Genomic DNA, 23,734 nt, shown 5'->3' on the forward strand with positions numbered 1-23,734 from the left:
TTATTGTAACTATAGTCATATTTCATTGGTTTTTCAATGATTTCTATCACAGGAATTTTGGATGTTATCGAGATTTTTTAAAGGTCTTATCTAAGACCCATCTTATAACTGTTTTGAATTCTCAGTAAAGTTAACTAGGACCCTAATAGTGAAATTGTAGCAATAAGATACAGTTTTTATTTTGTACTTTTGTATTCTAAAGGATAACTTTAAAATTTATTCATTTAAAAATTTATAAGTTATTCCTAGTGAAGTTGCCTTTAATTTTAAATGTAAGCAAAAATCTTATTTTCATGACTAGTAGAGGCACAATTAAATTCACAATTCATTTAAAAATAATAATAGGATTCAGTGTGATATAGTGTGTAGACCACTGAAATTAATAATTAGGAATTGTGCTTTCAGTTCTTAGCTCTTCTATTAACTAGCTATGTAGGAAGTTAAACAAATTACTTTCCCTCCCTACCTGACTTATTGTCTTCCTGCCTTCTTCTCTTTTTCCCCTTTTCCCTCTATTCCTTTCTTTTTTCCTCCCTTACTTTTCTTTCCTCTATATTTTCTTTGTCCTTTTTTTCCCCTTTTCCCCTCCTTTGAATTCTCTCTCTCTCTTCCTTGCTTCCTTCTGTCTTTCATTAAGCATTTATTAAGCATTATTAGGTTGTAGGGGAACATAACAAGTTTAATTAAAACATTTCCTGATCTCATTGAAACATGTAGCAATATAAGGGATAAGACAAAATATAGCCAGTCAACAAGCATGTATTAAGCACCTATTATGTGCCAGGCACAGAAATAAACACTAAGGATCCAAAGAAAGATAATCCCTATATTCAAGGAGTTCACAATCTAATGGAGAAGAGTATATGCAAATAATTAGATACAAAGAATATAGATATGGAATAAACTGAAGATAACAATAGGGAAGTTACTAACATTAAGGAAGTTTGGAAAATACTTCTTGTAGGTAAGATTTTTAGCTGGTTATTGAAGGACATTAGGAGAGAGAGCATTTCAGGCATGGGGTACAGCCAGTGAAAAATGCCTGGAGTTGGGAAATGGTTTATCTTGTGAAAAGAACAGCAAGGAAGTCAGGGTCCCTGGATTGCAGACTATGTGGGCATGAGTAAGGTTTAAGAAGAGTAGAAAGGTAAGAGAGAGCTGGAGGTGAAATGATCAGACATGAAATTTAAGCAGCTCAGTTTGATCTTAGCGTTGGATAATGTTCTAGAATGGGGAGAGACTCAGGGTAGGGACACCAACCAAAAGACTAATGCAGTGTAGTCCACTTATGAGGTAATGAGGGCTTGGCCCAAGGTAGTGGAAGTGTCAGAGGAATGGGAGGGGGCTGTCAGAAGGATGTTACCACGCAGATATAACAAAACTTATTGACTGACTGGATATGGGAAAGTAAGACACTTTCTAGATATCTAGATTTTGCGTCTGGGTGACTGGAAGGATGGTGGTACCTTTTTCAATAATAGGGAATTTAGGAAAATGTGGGGACCTGGGGGAAAGATAATGAGTTTGGTTTTAAACATATTGAGTTTAAGATGTCTATGAGACATCCAGTTGAAGATGTCCATTAAGCAGTTGAAATAGCAGAGGTTGGGGCAATACCAGCAGATTTGACAGTTATTATTAACAGAAGGATAACTGGCTGGATCTCCAACTGGCTAGATAGTAGAGAAGAAGGAAAGAGAGCTCAGAACAGTGTGGGAGGACACCCACTGTTAATGGATATGTGCTGGATGAAGTTACAGCAAAAAAGGCTGGCAAATATTAGTCAGCTACATAAGAAAAGAATCAGGAGAGAGTAATGTCACAAACATCTAGAGAGAAGAGAATAGTAGAAGATGGTAATTGCCAGAGACTGCAGAGAGATCCGGAAAGATGAGGATTGAGAACAGGCTTTGGCAACTAACATAGACAACTATAATCAACAATTTTATCTAGAAGTGAATTGGAGTTACAAAATAAAGTTCTCTTTGATATATGAGAGAAAAGGAAATTAATGACAGGGGCATCAAGAAAGTTTTCATGGAGAAAGTGGCATTTGAGATGGGTTTTAAAGAATGATTAGGGATTTAGCCACTAAAAATAAGAAGGGAGAGAATATTCCAGGCCTTGGAAATAGTTTCAGCAAAAATGGAAAAGTTGAAAAGAATTGGATATGTCAGGAGGACAGAAATTAATCCAGTTAGTACAAATGTATAGATTGCATAGAAATGAATAGGGTAATTTTGGATTGTAAATGGTCTTAACTACTAGACAAGGGAGTTTACATTTTATTTGATAGATAGTAGGAAACCACTACAGATATCTTTAGTGGGTATATGGGTGATCAGATCTGTGAAAAAAGAAAATTATTCTCACAGGAGTATCGAGGATGGATTAGTATGGAGAGAGAACAGAGAAAATGTAAGACCTTTCAGAAAACTATTTCTTCCTTTTCATTATAGAACAGTGAAAATATTCTTAAGGGAGTGACGAACTTTTTTTTCCCCAAGAATATTTCTTTTGACTTGGTATGCAAAAGCAGATCTTGCTATTAAAACCTAAGCAAGATAGCAGTGACACAGCATATGGTTTAGTAATGAGGACTTGTACAAAAGTGGTAGCAGAGGGAATATTGTTAAGAAGATACATCCAAATTTCAGTATTCTGGATCAGAAAGATAATGAAGTTTAAGGGGATAACTATGACAGTAAATGGCTGAAGTTGGGTAGATATAAAATCCTTTCTTGGAACTGAGGAAGTTTAGTGACAATGGTCAGTTTGTTGGAGAGGTTCTGCATCAAAACCCCCAGAATGATAGCAGACACTGAACTGGAGAAAGAGAGACTCATAAGACTAAAATATACTTGAATTTCCCAGAAATTCCCAAATAGAGATAGTGTTGCTTCTTAGTTCTGTCCTCTACTGTGGTACTTTAATTAAAAAGATTGCAAACATATTATTTAGTTTTTAAAAATTATTAATTATATGATCACATCTGTAAAATCCCTTAAATTATATAACATTTTAAATTTAGAGTAGAAAGAAATCTAAGAAGCAGTTTTAGTATTTTCGAACATTATGTAAACCAACAAGGTTTATATCACATATTTAGAAGATGCTTCTGATAATGCCAGAGATATCGTTGTGGATATAATTTTTTGATCATTGAATGGATTTCATTCTAGATATATTTCTTAACTTTTTCTCTTGGTGTAATATCTTGTCATAATCAAAATCAAACTTCTACTTTTGAATTTGTTTCAGATTCAGTTTTAAAAATTTAGAAAGCTGCCTAAAGGAAGATGGTAGATGACAACCCTAAGGATAGGGGGGTTGTGCTAGAAGCTCATTGCCTATACTTAAAAAGAAAAGTTATTGATGGTAGAGGATAAATAATGGGGAATGAGGAATATGTATGGATGTTCTTCCTCCTGACTTTATGAGTTGAATCAGGAAAGAAATGAGCCTCCACTGGAGAGGATTGAAAGAAAGAGCCAAGTTTCAGTTAAGGTGAGAGGACAGTTAAAAAGTTACCAACTGGTAATTACTGTATTGGCAGGTAGATTTTTGTACTATGATTTTAGATTTTAGAGGATTTTGTAGACAATTACCTACAAATGGTTTTTGAAACAGAATTTGGATATTGATGTTTTAGAAGGTGCTTGCAGGAAAGTCTTGTCTCATTTTTCAGAATAGCTAAAGCAATGCACAGCTCCCCAGCAGAGTGTTGGTGTGTGCATCTTCCCCAGCCCCCATCAAAGATATTGGGATGGTAAAATGAGCAGGAATGTTTGGATGAAAAGTATTGATGCAATTTTTAAAATCATCTTAATTATTTTTCCATAGTCCAAATATCCTCAGAAAGGAAGAGCAGGTGGAAAAAATTCAAGAACTAAATCCACAGTTGAGTAATGGACAAGAGAAACAGAACTCATGTGATCTCCTACATGATCCTGCAGCTGACAAAGAGCTCTATAACCCAGCTCATTCAGAAGTTCTAGACTTCCCTGATCAGGTGAGCCTGGCTAGGCCAGAGATGTCTGCTAATGGGAGGACATGGTTCTGCCTCTCTCCTTGAAAAGACATTTTCAAAACACTGTCTATAATAATTGTGTTAATTCTCCCTTTAAGCTAGAAGATAAACTCATGGGCATTATTGGGACCATATGAGGCGTACTTCTTAATATTACTTTTCAAAATCTGCAAATTATATTTTGGATGCCAGGAAATTCCAGCCTCTGTGATTTACAGATATTTATTTTGAATTGTCAGTCACATGTATTCTAATGAAGGTTCAAGGTTTCTGGTAGATGATAGAACAAGGGATATAATTGCTGAGGACTGCAATTTTTCATCCTGGCCTGGGGTGATCCAGGCCAATCCATTTCAATAAGTATTTATTTACATGACACACACAGATATATTCTACATTGAAACCTCTACTTTTTCCCACACCTTCACTTCTCAATCCTTAGTTATTCTAAACACACTGGGAAACATTGAGCTCAAAAAACCTATACTGTGTCAATAGAAGAGACAAGGAACAAACCTTTTGGATTTTAGAAACAGATTATTTAAATGGTTGTAAATTATTATTGGGAAGAATTAATTAAAAATTAATTGCTAAAAAATAAAAGGATTTTTGCCCATTAAAAGGAAAAATAAATGAAATCCCGTCAGTGCAGATATCATTAAAAGAGAGTGCTATAAAAAAGAGGCCATTTCCCTTGGTGTAATCCAATGTAATGGTGCTTTTTGATTTGATTAAGAAAAATTCTCTAAGACAACACGTTGTAGAGAGATGTGGAGGGGCAGTATAAATAAAGTTAGACAGAGTTGGAAGTCCTTGGCTTAGTTTCCAGGTAGACTACCTTACTACTATCTGTGTAACCTAAGCAAGTCATGTAACCTAGAAGGGCTCGATTTTGTCATCTCTAAAATGAAGGGGTTGGACTACTTAGTCTCGGAGGTCCTTTTCAGATTGGAATCTACATCTTGTATAGTACACAACAGATGCTTTCTCTGGCTTGGCAGCAGTTTATGCTTTTAAAGATATTACCTGATAGTGTATTTTTGGCACGTCAGCAGGTAAGAAGATTTATGTTAACAAATATCTTAATTAGGTAGAATAAATGACAACATTAATAAATAATTGTAAGTATTTTTTTTCTCAAAGGCAGTGTTGGAATCCTTTCCATGGATAATTGTGGGATCAGTATATTGAGAATTGAATATACTTAAGATATTGTATTAGTAGCCAGAATACTGGTTATAATGGAATGGCATTTGTAGATGTGGATACATTAATACATTCTTGAGAAGATTATTGTTAGTAGATACAACTACAGTGATTCCCTGACTAATAGTGATACATTGACCTAATGGTCATACTTTTCTTTACTTTTCAATTTTGATAACAGAATAAACCTCTTGAAAGTAGAGTATCATTGCCAATCTTGGCTATCACTTTGAGGATTAAATTGTGACTCTCTTTCCTCAGTAACACTATGAAATTTATATGCTTCCCCATTCAATAATCACAACAACCATAAAAGAAATTAATGCATTAGAACACCTTTGGTTCACTCAGCATTGTCTCGCTGCATCTTTAAATTTTCCTCTAAAAATTTTCCTTAAGTAAAAATCCTTTCGTAGGGGGAGAAAGCATTATTTCAGCTGAACTAAAGCTCAGAGATACATTTCTTTCTCCTTTCAGGGCACAAGGAACAAACCAAGCATAAAACTTGTAAAAAGTCAAGAAGAAATCAGGGAGCAGCAGCAGCAGCAGCAGCAACAGCAGCAGCAGCAGCAGCAGCAGCAGCAGCAGCAGCAGCAGCAGCAGCAGCAGCAGCAGCAGCAACTCTGGGAAGCACGGAGGCAATGTGCAGTGAGCATAATTTCTTTTACTCCATTCACTTTAATTCTGAGAAGAATCAGTGTTTCATGATCAAGTCATTTAACCTTTTCTTCTCTGTAAAATGTATCTAATGCTTACAAGACCTAATATGAGGCTCAAATGTGATAATGCCTATAAAGTGTGTTAACTTTTCTTATAAACAAAGGTTGTTGTTATCCATTATATGTTATAATTTATAGTTGATTATATGTTATTATATGTTATTAGTTATTATTAGTAGTAGTTCATCAGCATTTGCCATTTCTTCCTTTTCTTGGTGACCTGAATAGCATTATCTAAAATATGCTACTTTTCCTTTAACAGGACTTCAAAAAACAGTTGGAAGCCATGATTCTCCAGTGGCAACAGAAGCAAGTACAGATTAAAGACAAAGATAAAATCATTTCTGGTCTTAACCAGCAAGTTTCTTCTGGAAACCACAAGGTTTGCAAGTAAGTGCAGAGCTTTGATCTAATAACTGAAGGGAAGCCTTGGCTCTAATAGTTCATTCAATGCAAGACAGGCTCTAAAACAGGAAAACTACATGTACTCTGTAGGTGGCGCTGTGACTCCACATGTTAGTGATTCTACACCAGACTTGGGATCTCTTCAAAGCAAAAATAATCACAGAATTTGCCTTGCCAGCTGGATGAGGAGCTCATAGTCACTGATTGCTCTGTGCATCTGGTTTTTTATGTGCAGGGCAAGCCTAGTGATAATAGTTTTATTTATGGGGGTTAATTAGTTTTCAAGTCGTGGCTCTTCTTTGTCTTATATGTGACTGATTGTAGATTGATTGTATCTAAAATTATAGGAGGCAGTTAGGTGGCTCAGTGTATATAGAATATGAGGTTTGGAGTCAGGGCCTTGAGTTCAAATTCAGCTTCAGCTGCTTTGCCCTGCGCAAGAAGCATAAAACTCTTTTTTGCCTTAATACACTGGAGAAGGAAATGATAAAACCATTTTAGGTATTTTTGCTGAGAAAAACCCTTGGACAGTTCTAGTGTGCTGTGTCCACAAAGTCATATACAATTGAATAATAAAAATCACTATGCATGTTTCTCTTGGTGGATGCTTTCCTTACAGATATGATAAGAGTCAATTGAGCACTATCTCTTTTATCCATCACTGTGATTCACAAGGCTTGGATTGAATCAAAATTGAATCCAAGAAGAACAGCTACTTCCCATTCCCTTGTCCTTTCTACCTTGAATTTGTACTCTTCTCAGTCTTTATTTCTCCAGCATTTCGACCTGTGGCTTTTTACAGCAAGCAAAATGAATTATCCTTTCATATTTACAAATCTAGAAACAAAGAATTTCACCCAAATTAAATCATAGCCCACAAACCATAAAATATTATCATATAGGTAGTAATTTGAGAACAGTTGCTCTTCTAGAGCTACATCAGTATATATAGTAAAGAACTGGGGCAAGACCTTTAGAAAAATTAGCTTTTGTTTTTTTTCCATTTTAATTATTTCTGGATCTACCTCTGCTTCCTCGATGTCTTATGTCAGTGAGTTCTTCTTTGTAATTTAAACCAAACCAAACCAGTAAAGCAAAACCAAACCACTCAGTATATCTAAAATGTATGTAATGTTTTGCATCCAAAGGTCTCTCCCAGGAAAACAAGAAAGATGCATTTTCTCATTTTTTTTCTGGACTAATACCGATTGTTACCATTAGTTATGCGTTATTTATCTTTGTTCATTTATCTCAGTGTAGTCGTTATGTTTATTGTTTTCCTGGTTTTTCTTATTTCAGTTAGTATTCATTCATGCAAGTCTTTCCATGCTTCTCTGAATTTTTCATATTTTTTGATATTCTTATGTTATAATAATGTTCCATCATAGCTTACATCTTTTCAGCATTCTCTAATAGATGGGCACTCACTTTGTTCCCAACTTTTTGCTCTCACACAAAATACTGCCATGAATATTTGTGTCTCTTATATCTTTTTTTCCCTACCTTCTTGGGCTATATAGGAACTCTGGATTAAAAGATGTAAACATAAATATTTAGTGAGTTTTCTTACTGAAATCCAAATCATTTTGCAAAAGAATTGGAATAATTTGTAGCTCCAACAATAGAATTTAGTGTTTCTGTCTTAAGAGCACTCCAAACATTGATTTTTTTCTCCTTTTTGCATCTTTATAGGGTAATGCTATATATATATGCTATATATAGGGTAATGCTATATATATATATATGAAAATCTCCATATATATATATGAAAATCTCCATAACTTCTATGCTATTGGGAGAGAGCTTGAGAAAGGGATATGAATTGTAAATTTTTTTTTCATATTAATGTTAAGGTGGGTTGTGAAGAGAAGGAATTTGTCATAGTTGTGAGCTCTTAAATGAAATGTTTACTTCTCTGAGTCCAGAGAGATGCTGTAGACCAAACCAGTCAAGGCTAAAAAGAGAGGAGTGTTGAACATAGCAGAACTCATTTTTGGATTCTCTGAATTGGTAGCATTAATTTGGTTAAATTCTTAGTATTTCAGGTAGGTTAAGTTCTGGTGGCCAAAATTTGGGGGTTGATCTTTTAGTCTGAATCCTTATTTAAATCTTAGAAATTTTAGAAAAGGTCTTAAAAATTGTAGTCATGAGAGAGAGATGCTCTTATGTGTTGGTTACTACCTGGATGATTCCTTATTCTATCAAATCCTTCAAAGCAGAAGTTGTTAAACTTTTTTTGTCTCATCGACCCCTTTGGCAGTTAATGAAAGTTGTAGACCCTTTCTCAGTAGAATATTTTTAATGCATAAAATGAAATATGTAGGATTGGAAAGGAAATCAATTACATTGAAATGCAATGGTCAAAATATTGAAAAATCAAGTTCACAAATCTAGATTAAAGAATCCTGATCTAGAGGATAGCTTAACAATATAGTCCTGTTGGAATATTCATCAGAATCCAGTATGAGGATATACTGTATCTCTTTTACCTAATAGATTCATTTTTAAAATATCTATTTTGTTTTTCATAATTGAGGCACTGTGCTAGGCCCCTAGGGGATAAAAAGATGAATCAGATTTAATACTTGTGCAGTTTTACAGAGTTGCAATTCAGGTTTAGAGGGTACACAAATAATTGTAAAACAAGGTACTAATCCATGGGGTATCCTACTGATTGAGTGTGTGCAGAAAAATGGAAGAGGCCTGAGAAATCATCCAGAGCTGGACTTCTCAGGGAAAGATCCATGGAAGAGGTGGGTCTTGAGTGAGGCCTTAGAGGATGAATTTTGGAAGGCAGAGAGGAACAGACAGAGTGGAAAAGATAGTGATGTATGTGTCTGTCTTGATCTTTTAGGGGGGATAGACTTGGGTTAGAGAAACCCTAAAAACCTCAAATGCCTCCTGACTTCTGGGAGGGGCCCCACCGTCCTGTTCATAAGGGAAACTCCCATAGTCATCTTCATCTACAATTCAACTGGAGATCTTGGCCTGGGGCATCAACACCACCCTTTACTGAATTGAAAATTAGTCCCTCAAACTCATCTGGAGATAACTCCCTAGCTTCAGGCCACAAAAAACAATAATCAAAGTCTGAAACCCCAAAACTTTTGCTATAAATCTTTTCAGGATTTGGCCTGCTGAGAAAGTTATTTTCTCAGTATAAACCCACTTTTGCTAAAACCTAACTTTGCGAAATTCCTTTTGGAAAAGCCCACTGAGTTATTTTCTCAGTGTAATAAACCAATTTTTTTTTTTTTTTTTTTTTTTTTTGCCACAAGTCTTAGATTTTTCCAGATTCTATAGTGCCCCATCCTCCCAGGAATCCCTGGAGAGGGAGAGAGGTGATCAGTTCCCTGATTAAGGGGTGTTTCTGTTAAAAATGTAGGAATTCCCAGTCTGAGTGTCGCCAGCCAAGGAATTCTGCTTTAGTGTAGCTCCTGACAGCCCAAATCTTCCCGGGTATTTGGGTGTCCTGCTATAGAATAGACAACAGCAAGAGAAGGCTTACAACCCAATATAATGAAAGGCTGAACCCCAAACCTTCAAAAATTCCTAATCAGGAAAGCCCACTGAGGAAGTTATTTCTCAGTGTAAAACTATCTTTGCTAAAAACCTACCTTTGCTACAAATCTTTTCAGGATTTGGCCTGCTGAGAAAGTTTTCTCAGTGTAATAAACCCATTTTTTTGACCACAATTTCGCCTGTATTCATTTGGAATTGCAAATTCTTTTGCAAAATCCACGAACAGCCAGGAGATCTCTCAACCCTCATTTCTAGCACTTCAACTGTAGAAAAGTACAAGTTGAATTCTAGGAATGCCTAGAATAGAAGATTTATATGTAGATATTAGTAGAACATAAGGTTAGGTGCACTGAATCAGAATAAACTTCCCAAGGACTAATAATGGATTTTAACCAAAGGAAAGGCAACAATAGTCTTAGGATGTGTGGGACAACGACCACTAACCCAAAATAATTCAAATAGAAGTTTTTCAGAGCCAGAACAGAAAACAGTTAATTCAGTTCCTACATGAAAGGGATGTTGCCTTCCCCCTTGATCTGGGGAAGTGGGGCAAAGGACAGGTAATGGAGTAGGGTTTTTTATACCCTTAAACAACTTTATCACATCTTGTGCCTCAGATGTCACTGATTTAGTACTCCATCCTCAAGATACAAGAACAGGGGGACTATAGATTACAAAGCAGTTTGTGTGAAATTAAGCAAGAGTACAAGCAAGGGAGGGGGTTTCCTGGACCTGTAGTCCCATACTATGGCAGGGGTGAGTTCTCTGAGAAGGCCTCACATCCATCCCATATAGGGATATAGCTTTACTTTTTTTTTTTTTTTTCCCTGGAAAGAGCCCTTGATTTGGAACCAAAAAATCTAGGTTTAAATTCTAGCTCTGTTTTGGCCTGGTTATTTTCTGACAAATTAGTTGATATTTTTGGGCCTCATTTTTCTTGTCTGCAAAATAAAAAAATTGGACTAGGTGATTTTTGTAAAGTTTTTTTTCCTAATTTTTATAATCTATTAAGCATCTACTCATAATGTATGCCCATATTACATAGACTCTGCAAAGGAAGTAGAATACAAATTTCCTTCCCTCAAGGAGTCTATAATCTAATTATCAAAACAAGGAAATCACAGATTGAAGCTCTGGGGGAGTGAAGTGACTTGCCAAAGGTCACTCATTTAATTAGAGACAGTCACAGAACAGAATTCTTCTGACTCTTGGGCTCCAGCTATGGCACTATATATTTACCCATTCTAATAGGAAATTCATTAAATACAATAGTGAAATAATGGAAACACCCCAGAGAAAGAGTAAATAAATATAACTTTTGAGACTTTTCTTCTTTCCTACTATTTATTTAGTCCTTAAAATGGTAAAACATATAATTCTCTAATTAAGAGATTCTTACTGAGACCCTTTTATTCCTCTCTGTAATCTCAGTCCATCACAGCCTCCTTTTTCATTTCTGAAAAACTTAGAGAAAAGGTGGATTGACAGACTCAGAAATGTAGGATAAGGCAAGCCTGCTGAACTTTAGAGTTCCTTGTTGTAAGACTCTGAGAGCATACTTTATAGTTCCAATAATTTCTATTAACCAAAACTCTGTGCATCTTGAGGCCCCACATGTATCAGATTTTCAAGAAAAAATAGTCCTTATATTTTCCTATTAGTCAATTTAATAGGACAGAGGTAAAAATACACTTATGAATAGGGATAGAGTTGTAGCAGAAGAAAAAGAAATTTAAGAATCAAACAATAGACATGTATTAAGTACTTACTATGTGCCTGGCACAGTGCTAGACACTGGTGATACAAAGACAAAAATTGAAACCATGATTACATTGCTCTAAAGAAGCTTAAATTTTAACCATAGGAGACAAGGTGTGCATACACAATAAATACTAGGTTTTTTTTTTTGGAGGTGGGAGGCACTAATGCTTGTGGGGAAAAGTCTTCATGTAGAAGGTGATTTGGGGCTGAATTTTGAAGGATTTCTTAGAGGAAAAGGCAAGACCAAACTAAGCTTTGTGGACGCCCAGTAGCATGAGGACTGAAAATGAATATCTGGTGTGAGAGAGTAAGAAGGCCAACTTAGCTGGATTGTGGGAGGGGAGAAAAGGAGCAATGAATAATAAATCTGGAAAGGTAGGTTGAGACTGTGTTGTGAAGGACTTTAAAGGTCAGAGAATTTTATATTTGATCCTGGAGGCAATAGCGATCCATAAGGGTTTATTCAGTAGGGGGATGACATGGTCAGACCTGCATTTTAGGAAACTGCAGCTTTGTGGAGATCATATTGGAGAGGGGAGTAGAGATGATAAGGGTCTGAATCAGAGTGGTGTCCATGTAAAGGGAATGAATGCTGGAGATATTGTGGAGGTAGAAACAGTGAGATTTGGCAACTGATTAGTTACATAGGGTAAGAGAGAGAGAATAATTGAGGATAAAGTTGAAGTTGTGACAAGAGGTTGTAAAAACAGTGGTCCCATCCATCAAAATAGGGAAGTTTGGAGAGGAGTTTGTTTGGGAGAAAGTTACCTGTTTTGCATGTGTTTTGAGTTCTAGCTGTAGCTAGAACTTGATATGTTGTACCTTATCAAGTTTGAAATGTCCAGTAGGTAGGGAGTGATATGGAACTAGGAGAAAGGAGAGAGACAAGGCTTAGATCAATAGCATTGAGGGAGCTGCATAGTGATGTTAGCCTATGGGAGTTGATGAGGTCACCAAATAAGGGAATATAAAGAGAGAAGAGCATCTGGAAAGGATGATGGGATTTGTATCAGGCAACAAGCCACTTTTTATCATTCTATAGTTTTATGTGTTCTTGTAAATGAACTTTAAAAAACTTACCAGGATATTTATAAGTTTGGCCAGATTCTTCAGCATGTTTACCCAGTGTCCTTACATTTACTCAATGGAATTGACTTAGTACAGCACCAGTGCCTGGGGTTGTATTTTAAGTTTTAATTAAAATTCTTACTTGTTTACAACACTTCCTTTCAGGTCCAACCTAATTTTCTCTAGACCCTAGATCCTGGCTAATTTACATGGTTTGACAGTGTCTTTCTCCTGAGGGCCTTAAAATCCTCAATCTTCGTAGGAATTTTGGAGCATTGGAAGATGCCCAAGCTGAAGCCCAGAAAGGTGACAGTCATTCTCCCATAGTCCCTTTGGGAGCCATTTGTTAACTTGGAAATACAAAGCAAGTCTACACTTTTCTACCTTGTTGGCTTTTATACTACTTTTATTTTTCCCCTGGGGAATTTTGAAAAATGGAAGGGTGAAAAACCTTGTAAGAAGACTATTTCAGGTAGAAACCATGTCCATTTAAATTTCAAACTAAAAATGTTTCAAGTGTGTGTACTTTTTATTCTTTTTTTTAATGAAATACAAAGCCATTCCAACTTTGATAATGAGTGATCATTTTTACTTTGGTGATATTACCTTTCATTTCCCTAGATTACAGCAGGAAATTCAAGCTAAAGATTCTGAAATCAGGAAGCTTAAAGAGAAACTTGCTTCAGAAAGGTATATTTTATTACTTCACTGTTTGCTTTGAATAATTATAAAATTGTTTGAGATTTCATTCAAGCTGTCAAGGACTTGTATTAGGACACTGATACACAGATAGATGAAGTCATCATAAGGGAGATGACCAAGATTGTCCATTGAGAGCCCAGCTCTTATGAGCAAGTGCAGTCTCCACTGATGTCCCCACATGGACTTTGGAGGATGTGCATACATTCTGTCAATGGGTTTTAGTTTTCTGATCATAATGAATGCTCATGTCCTGGGAGAATTTCATCAACTGAACATGCCATTTATACTTATCTATGTGTGTGTTAGATATGTATGTATATGATATGTATTTAATATGAACACACACCTGTATGTGTGTATATGCATATATTTATGTGTGTATAGTACACATATACATCTTTACTTTTTGTTTTGATATATGCTATGATTTCAGCAATGTAGAGAACTCTAGGTGAGGGAAGATTCTTTAACAGTGTAGCTTAGCAACTTTCAGGCAACTTAAAATCTTAGAATTGCCTGGAGGTAGTGAGGTGTTAAGTGATTTATCCAACATCACACAACTGGTATGTGTCCTAAGATGAATTAATTCAATGATGAATTAATTCCTCTAGGCTGTATTTAATATATCTGACTATTTTACACTTTACTCCAGATGTTTATGTCATATTGTATCTTGATTTTCATTGAGAGCCATCCTGAGTTCATGTGTTTATCTTAAAAAAAAACATGGAGAAGATGATTTTTAGATGTTTGTCAAATAAAATGTAAAATATTTGTAGTGTGTGATAAGAACTTTAACTATCCCAGTCTATCATTATAAAGAAGAACTAGAGAGAGAAGATAAACTGAACTTAATTGATTGCATTGGATTCTTACCCATCATATGGAGTAATGATTTATCTTAAGATAAAGGAGATAAAATTATAGCATTTTTCACTTATGGTCTTCAATAGGGACATGCTAGGTTTACTAGATAAAAAATGCTGGACTTCTTTTGGGAAGATACAGTGGAATGAGTTAAACTGACTGATATTCAGTCCCACTAAGTTCCTTTGAGTCCACAATGCATGTCTGTGCATGTATATGCACATACAAGGGCCTACTATCACTGAAATAATCAATATAGGCTTTTAAGTTATGGCCTAAGGGAATTGAAAAGAGAGATAATCTTTTGTTTCTCTTGTCATTGAGATTGAAAATACTTTTAGAAATTAGGTTTTGTGGAAGATCATTTGCTTTTTGGGAAAACAACCTGTGGAATTCAGTAAGATATTAAGCTATTTGAAAACAGTTCCCAAAATCTTGACAATGAATACCTAAGTCCAATATTGGGTGTTGCTTCTACTTCACAGAAGTGGGGAGGTGGGGGAGTGACATTATATAGCCTCTGCCTTTACCTCTGTGAGGCCATTCCATGGTTGGCATGCAGTCTGTGCTGAAAACTCTCCTTATGGTTTAACTCTTGTTTTTTCAAATTTTAGATCTCAATGGGAAAGGGAGAAAAATAAGCTGGAAGCTAAAGCAAAGAAGTGCTTGAGCAAGCTGAATGGAGAAACTAATAGAGCTATAACAGCAGAGGTAAAAAAAAAAAAAAAAAAAACCAAGAAAGGAAATAAAAAAGTCTTAACTGAGCTTTGCTTATTGCCATACCAATGAGTTTAATATGAAACTCATATTGCCCTTAATACAATTAAATACAATAATACAATACATAATGCCCTTAATACAATTTTTAAAAAGCCACTTGAGGATCATAACTCCATGAGCTCATGGATCTGGGTGGTTGCAGGCTCTTTGCCTTTTTAGTAAATGCTATTGAGGACCTGCCATTTATCAAAAAAAATGAAGCAGAAATCCCTAGTAGTGATGCTCTTGACAAAAGTTTTTCAAAATTAATCCAAGTTATTTCTCTGTCATCACTTGATCCTTGCTGTAATGCAACATGTTCCCTGTTTGTATCTATAGTCTTACATTTCCATGTCAAGCAACTAGACAGTGCCTCCTTGAATGCTAACTTCCAGCTGCTATATCTTCCAGAGTGCTTTTCACACCGAAATGACAAGGCATGGGGTAGCTTGATCTTGCAGAAGAGCTATTAATAATAGTACTAGAATAGAATATTCTTAATGGAAACATATTACAGAATCACAGAACTTCAGAACTGGAGAAAGACTTAAGAGCTGTCTAGTCCAATACTTATTCAAAAAAAGGTATTCTTACTACAACATACCCAGTGAGTCTTCTACTTGAAGAACTTCAACAAGATTTACTTGCCACCTCCAAGGCAGCCCTTTTGGACAGCTCTGTTAAAGAATTTTCCCTGACCTCAAACTAAGTTTGCTTCTTTGCAACACATACCATGATTGTTCTTGTGACTTTGCGGGCTAAACAGCTTTATTTCCTATTCCTTATGATAGCATCTTACTTAAAAACAAGTTTCATTTTCTTTTTTGACTCTTTTCTAGGTTAAATTTCTCCACTTAGGTCAGTTTTCATTTAATTATTTTTATTATAGATTACCTAGTGTGTTAGAGGATTTAAAATAGAGATTAGACTTATGATTTCATGGGTAGAGAAAATTCCTAGATGCAGAAATCCATTCTACTAATGTAGTTCTTCATCTTCTCTGCAACTGCTAGTCTTCGAGAGTTGATAACTCTGAGTATTAAGAGCACAGTACTTAAATGATTCCCAGAGTCCCATAACTAATATTTATGGTGTTTATTAGAAGCAGGACTTTAGCTTCCTAACTTTGAAGGCCACTCTATCCACTATGGCCAGTTTCCTCTACCAAACTTGATATTTAGTAAAATTGTAGTTTTTAGAGAACTGTTTTACTCCATCATGGTGTGTCTGTCAGATGTGCATGATGGACAAGAAACCATGGTTTGCTTTGTGTTTATGATGAGGTTCGGATCCCCTCGATTCCCAGTCAGGGAACCAAATGATGAGGTTTGGCACAGGGCAGAGACTTATGGGAACCCCTTCTGGTCGGCACAGGTCCTTCATAAAAGAATTTATGAACCCGAAAAGTTAGTCTGGCAAAAAGAAGGTTATTGTCACTGAGAAGTCAGCCTTTGCTAGGAGGCTGACTTCCTCAGTGGCAAAGTTCCGACAGAGAAGTAAAGGTCTAGCAGAGGAGTCCTAATAGAAAGATAAACAAGGGGTATAGAGAAATCCTGGCAGAACGATAAAGAGGGGTTAATGTTGAGATGAGGGTGTCTTTTCAGCGGGCAGGGGGCCCTCGAAGGCAGCTATGCCAAGGAGACATCCCTTGGCCTGCATGTTCCTGCTTTGGGCCTCTTCTCAGCAGGCAGAGTTCTAGAATCAGAGCAAACTGCTTTGGACCCTCTGCAAAGTCCTGGCAGAGAGAGTAACAAGAGTTGTAAAGGAATCCTGGCAGAAAGATAAAGAGGGGTTTATACTGAAAGAAGAATGTCTTCTCAGTGGGCAGGGGGTCCTCACAGGCAGCTATGCCAAGGAGAGGTCCCTTGGCCTGACATGTTCCTGCTTTAGCCCTCTGCCAAGTCCTATTAGGGAAATGGAGACTAACACTGAGAAGAGAGAATTGCCTTCTCAGCAAGCAGGGTCCTTGCAGCAGAGCAAGTTGCTTTGGACCTTCTGCCAGGTCCTGACATAGAAATAAATGAGAGAGCGATAAAGAGGGATTAACTCTGAAAAGAGAATATCTTCTCAGTAGGCAGAGGGTCCTGACAGGTAGCTATGCCAAGGAGAGAGAGAGATTCCTTGGCATGGCATAGTCCTGCTTTTAGGTCCTCTGCAAAGAAATGAGCCCCAAAGGTGCTCTTTTAAAAGAGATTTGAGACTGTAGTTTTAATTGAATGAGGTTACTGATGCCAGGCCTAGATTTTCAGTAGAATGGGACTATTTACTGAGAGTGGTCCTGAGCCAATCTTCGGCTCAATAGAGGTTGATAGAAATCTAGATCTCCAAGCTTAATGAGATTACTTAAATTTAAACTAAGTAGGGAGTGGTCTTGGACTTAACTAGTCCCATCAAGATAACAAAATGAAACCACTTTATCTTGGTTTCCTGAGGCAGGCCTCTAGCAGGAGAGTTTCTCAAGTGTTTACCCACAAATTAGTATAGTTTGAGGGTTCCCCCCCCATTTACAATATTAGAGTATTAGAAGCAGAGATAGAAAAATCATTAACCTTGCATTCCAGGTGAATTGTAAATGACATGTCAAATTTGAAAGGTTCTCTTCAGCTGTTTTGAATATTAAAAATTTTAGGTGTGGTTCCTACAAAGCCGAAGAGATTTTGGCCTCCATCAGCTGGAACAGACTGAGAGGGAGTGCCTGCTTCAGCTTATCCGTGCAACCACTTTGGCATCAAGGTAACCCTTTCCTCCCTTTAGGGCACCTTGAGTTCTGACAATGTCTAAAAGAATGAGGGTAAAGTCTAATATATGTATTTTCATGCAGATGAAATTGGATTGAGGAAGTGATTTTTGTCAGCAAGTCATTTAATCACTTTCATGTCTGTGTCCTAATGTCTCTGTTGGGCAAGAAATGGAGATATGGACAGAAACAGTAGGGATTCACTTAGGATGACCAGGAGATCTCTCCCTTTTCCCACAGCGAAATAAATCAAGAGCTTGTGATAGAGTTACTGGATGTGCATGCCGACTACATATTTTCAGAATAGGATGCATGCTAATTGGAAAGCTTTCTTCTAAAGATTCTCACTTTTAAGGCTTGTGCTTAAAAGCCTTCTGTCCCCCTTCTTGTCATTTAAAGGGTAACTCCAATACCAAGGTCACACTTGGAAGGCAGGTTCAAATATGATAGTTTCATCCTTGGTGGGTAGAGAATGGTTTCCTCCCCTTCAAGGGGAATCTCTAAATTTGAGATAGGATGGAAAGAAAAAAGAAACTATTGAAATTGAGATCATGCTGGTTTCCATTATATGGATGCTCTTATTAATGACTTACACCTCAAAGAGGGAAGCAGGCTTCTCCACTGCCTCCTGGGGGCTGGGTGGTTTTGAAGGAGGATTGTTATCTGACTAATCCCGGGGAACCTTTTGAAAGATAAGAAGAAAGCTCTCCTCAGGTGATCACAGGCACCAAGGCTGCTTTTACATCTGTGAGGGAAGTGATAGATTTGAATCACTTCCTGCTTTAATACTTGTGAGGCCTGGGCTATGCAGTGGAAGTGGACTCTTACTTAACCTGTTATTCACATCATCCATCAGTCAGTGCCTCCAATCCGCTCAGCTCATTCACTATTAGGCAAGGATTTTCCCCTCTATGACAGGTTTCTCCCACCCCACCCCCCATATCCTTCCTTCTTCTTACTCCCTCAAACTGTACCCCCCTCCATCTCTTCCACTCCACCATGTTGAAATATTATTGTTGGGAAAGTAACTAGGTTAACTTGTCTTAAATAAATTCTTCCTGAATTAAAAAAACAAACAAAACGCCCTTGATTTAGCAGATTTTTTTTTTTTCTGATGAAAGGCATTACATTTTACAATCTTAAAATGTAAAAAAAACAAAAACCAAAAACCCTTTCTGAATAACTTTCTGTCCACTTGAAAAGAATTTTTGACTGGCTGTTTTCACTGCTGGTTTGCAGTTTCTTACTATTGGACATTTCACCTGTGAGCTCAGGATGAAGTGTTTAAAAAGGGCAATACATGAAAAGATTGGCAGTCTGTACAATGTAGTTCAGCGTTTTGCATTCTTACCTGCATATCATCATCATCATCATAAGATCTTAGGCTTACTTGGTGATATTTGCACTTAAGAACTTTTAGAGAGTTTTAGGGAAACTTAAATAGTATTTGAAATGATAGCGCTTTATCATGTGTCACTTTTTTTCTGTACCAGCCATCCAGAATCTCCTCAGCTAAAAGCAGCTGTAGAAAGTTGGGATACCATTGTGACAGACGTCAGGAACAAAATTGCATTCAGCAGGGTAAGGACATTTTCAAGAAAACTATCAACCTTATACTCTGTAGTTTTAAAATAAAACTTAGTTTCTCTAGAAGTAATTATTGGATATATACAAATGATATTGTATATTGTTAAGTTATATTTATATTTCATTTAATGAAAAAATGAGTTTTTTATTTTTGGACTTGGAATTGATATGTGAAAGTAATGCTGTGTCAGATTTTCCTTTTTTCCTAACTTCTGGGAAATGATGGAATAACATACCATGTTTGACATACAGTTTCTTAGAATTTAAAATATAACTCCAAAATAATAAAGTAAAAGTAAACAGCTGACTTAATTTTTAGTGTGAATTAGTATGAATGGGGATGGTAGAATAAAGTGAAAACAATTAAGTTTATCAGTTATTGAATGACATAAAAGTCTTATTTTGTAAAAACTCAACTTTATCATTGAGATTAAGAGAGGGGAAAAGTTGTGGTATGGTTGATTGAAATATATTTTGGCCAGGAAATGGTAGATGCATCTTATGTAGAAATTTATCATACTTTATAGTAAAATTTTGTGATTTTGTTTGAAGAATTAACTTAGGAAGAACTAGGAACTTGTCTAGTTTTCCCATGTGGTATTTTCTTCTACCCACCCCACCCCCAATCCATTTATGATTTAGCAACCTATTCCATCCTGGGAATGGACAACATTATCATTTTAACATAATGCAAAGCACAAACAAAGCAAGACTGCCTCAATTATTCCCCAAATTTGCTATCTTTCAGGTTCACATCTTCCTTCCTATGTTACCAATAGGCAAGTGGTTTTCATTACTGTTTTGCCTTTTTCTACTGTGAACCTTTCTTGTGAGGCATGTTCTTTGTAAATTCAAATGTATTATATAAATGTAAGATATTATATGAGTTTTTCAATGCGACAGAATCAATAATCTCATGTTTTCTTTTAAGAGATCACATTTTCCCAGTTACATGAGGAATAATACAGAGTAAACAAAGACAGTGGAAAGATCACCAAGAAGTCAAAAATATGTTAGACTTCAGTTCTTGGAGTCATATCTAAGAATTAATAACTTATAGTATAAATATCTAGAGGTAGAGAGTGTGAGAGCTATGGATTTGAGTATTATATTAGTAAAGATATTTGAATTAATATTACATTTTTTTCTTTCACTAATAAATACATGAATTTACTTTCAGAAATCAGTTTCTTAAATAGACTGTCACACTCTATATAATATTTATAGTCTTACACCACATTAAAGGATGCAAACTAAATTGAAATGAATTTCAAATTCTATTTGTTCAAAATAGACTATATTCTAAACTATATATTTTTTCTTTCACTAGACACAATACAATGAACAAATTGCTCTGGTGAAGAATGGTTATCCTCTGAACTGCCTGCCTCCAGTACAGATTCCTCCCCCACCACCCAGTCCTGACATATTGGTAAAAAATATTGAATTTTTGAAAGTCATCTTTATCTTGATAAAACAGTAATGCTATAATATAAAATATGGAATTTCTAATCTATATGAAATATGTACTTCAGAATTAAAGATGAACATATTGTGACTAGTAAGAATTACATTCATACACGTGCTAAAAAGTCTCTACTCTCAAAGACTGTAAGCTTATGTTACTAAATTAATCCTAATACATTAGAACATAATAGCTGTATAAGATATCTTCATCTTTTAGAAAATCGCAAAAGATTCTGCTGCTCACTCTCTTATCTAACTTTCTACCTTTTATTGTTGGAAAAATAGTCAGACTGTTGCTACTAGAAAGATTAATAAATTGATTGCCTTTTGACTCCACTCATAATACCTGAGATTTCCCAGAACATAGCTTCTTTCCCTGGTCATTCCTTGCTCTGTATGTGATGTTTCCCCGTTAGAGTGTAAACTCTTTAAAGGTAGAGACTGTCTCAGTTTTGGATTTATAATCTAAGCACTCATCATAGTGACTGGAACACAGTAGGCACTTAATCCTTTTTTCATTTAATCATTAACTTAACCCCATCAATTTTTCTTAGATATCTACTTTGAGATATCTAATAAGATAATAGGCCCACCTAGATTCTTTGTGTTTGTTTCTTAGTTGTCAAACACTCCTCTTTTTGATGCCTTACCAATACAAGGTTGGATATTAATTTATACTCCCCACTTTATTAATTCTAATCTATATTCCTTAATCCTGTACCACCACTATTACTCTAATCAAGACTTACTTATCCTTTTGCCACTTACCATTGTAGTTTTACTCTCTGTTAGGGGGATGATGTCAAGCTGAAGTCTTTTTTTTTTTTTTTTAACTTTATTTTTACTTCATTATTTTAGTTCATCATGATTCTACTGATATGAATCATCCCTCCACCAATGCTGATTGCAGGTCCATTAGAGCACAAAAGATGGCCTTAGAAAGCTATGTTCAAGCCATTTCCCTATGGCCAACCTGGAAACTACTCTCTCTAGATTTAGCCAAACTACGTCCCCATATGGCACATGTGTAGCTAGGTGTAGACTGTCATCCTCATTCTGCAAAATCCTTGAAGGCTCATCCATGAACCTCTCTTCTGAGCAATACCTTCTTACTAATGTTGAATTTAGCTCATGACTTGGCTCTCCTGGTTACATAATTTCTTAACTGAGTCAAATGTATGTATTTCTGAAATGTTCTTAAAAGAGTGAAACTTATATTTAGAATTCAGGCTCATTGACAGACTAGAAATATGGGTGCTGAAGAGAGGTATTGTGGGTCAGGTCTACTCTACCTCCAGCAGAACCCTGCAAGTTTTTTCTCTATTCTTATATAGAGGGAGACTATCTAATACAATTAGAATAGTTTGTCTGGAAGCAGACTTCAAGACGGAAATAAACTAGAATCTGTGCTGAAATCACAGAATCTGGAGTTGATCAAGAGAGAAACTGATGCAAGCCCTCTTTCTTGTTTAGAATTGTATAAATTTAGATCTTATATATGTATATTGTAAGCCCATCAGTGTTATTCTAGGTTGGAATATTATAGCTTTTCTGATATGACTGTTCAAATTCACAAAGAATTCTGTACTTGAAATGAGATATCCCCAAACTACTGAGGGGACCTAAGCCAGTGTCCTTAGGTATACTGTCTGAACCTTCTCCCATGACACTGTTAACATGATCTCAGAGTCACAGAAGATAAGCAGATATGCTGAACATTAGAGTAGACCAGTTGGTTACTTATAACCCCAAAGCATACTGCGACAATTTGATATTCCACTCTGTCTAGTTTTAAGATGGCCAAGAGGAGTTACCTTCCGGTCCAACTCAATCTGATTCCAGGATATCCCTGATTTAAAATTGCTCCTAGAGTTTCTTGATAACAGCCACATGATCCCAAAACCTGAAGCCAGTGATCATTTCACAACTGTGCAGATAAATCTTTTACTGCAGCCATTCCAAGAAAACTTTATAACTCTGATCAAACTGTTACTAAACCAAACCAAACCATGGAGAGTAAGGGAAAAAAAAAAAAACAAAACAGCTGAGCAAAGTCAAGTGGAATGAGAATCCTTAACAGGCCAGCTATCTGAAAGAGGGACACTGTGTGCTTCCGTTGAGGCTCAGGATGTTATTGCTAATTAACAGCTGTGCTCTGTAACAAAGATCAGTGCCAATGCTGGCATCAGAGGAAGGCAGAGTGGAAGGAGTTAGAAGATTTGGGTTCAAGGTCTGGCCCTATTACAGATTTGCTCCTTGAATTACAAAGGCAAAGCACTTAGTGCCTCTGATTATCTGTGAAGCAATGCAGATGATAACAGCTGTATCCACTTCACAGGGCTGTTGTAAAGATCAACTGAATTAATTTAGTGGAAAATGCTTTCTAAGTGACAAAGTACTAGACAAATATAAAGAGTTATTGCTGTTATTGCAGGGCAGTGTGATATGGTGCACTTTGGAACTGAAAAGACCAGAGTTTGATTCCTGCTTCTAACTTCCATATTCACTGTCACTATGACTGGGGCTAAGATACTTCACTTTCCTATCTTGTAAGCAGTTTTTAAGATTCTTTGTTATAGACAAGTAGCTGATCAGCACTGTGGAGGGAAGTACCACAAGAGGAGTTCTCTACACTTAACTCACACCTGCTCCTTGCCCCATTTCTGTTTTGTCTGCAACATTTTATGTACGACACATTTTTGTTTTTGCTATAAGTTGACGATCAATGAATAATGCCCAGATTGCAGACTGTAATGCACCTGAAAGTCTATAATGTATAGGGGTAGTTCTAACCCCATAATCACCTAAAGTTATCTAAGATCATTGTATTTTTTCACTATATGTTATCTGTCTGATATTTGGGGGTCCTTTAAGCATAACAACTTCTTAGTCATCTAATCCTAC

At 36.2% G+C, this 23,734-nt stretch overlaps 1 protein-coding gene across 3 annotated transcripts in view; it reads left to right on the forward strand.

The window, feature by feature from the left end:
* Window positions 1–23,734, forward strand: part of DZIP3 (DAZ interacting zinc finger protein 3) — a 116,783-nt gene that overhangs the window by 76,760 nt on the left and 16,289 nt on the right. For all 3 annotated transcript variants that reach the window (XM_051985254.1, XM_051985256.1, XM_051985255.1), the window contains 8 exons: window positions 3,844–4,012; window positions 5,714–5,884; window positions 6,218–6,345; window positions 13,333–13,401; window positions 14,895–14,991; window positions 17,669–17,772; window positions 19,270–19,357; window positions 20,694–20,795. In XM_051985254.1, coding sequence (XP_051841214.1) covers window positions 3,844–4,012; window positions 5,714–5,884; window positions 6,218–6,345; window positions 13,333–13,401; window positions 14,895–14,991; window positions 17,669–17,772; window positions 19,270–19,357; window positions 20,694–20,795 — 928 coding nt within the window. The remainder of the gene's footprint in view (window positions 1–3,843; window positions 4,013–5,713; window positions 5,885–6,217; window positions 6,346–13,332; window positions 13,402–14,894; window positions 14,992–17,668; window positions 17,773–19,269; window positions 19,358–20,693; window positions 20,796–23,734) is intronic.

The sequence above is a fragment of the Antechinus flavipes genome, chromosome 3 (genome assembly GCF_016432865.1).
Source record: "Antechinus flavipes isolate AdamAnt ecotype Samford, QLD, Australia chromosome 3, AdamAnt_v2, whole genome shotgun sequence".
Lineage (NCBI taxonomy): Eukaryota > Metazoa > Chordata > Mammalia > Dasyuromorphia > Dasyuridae > Antechinus > Antechinus flavipes.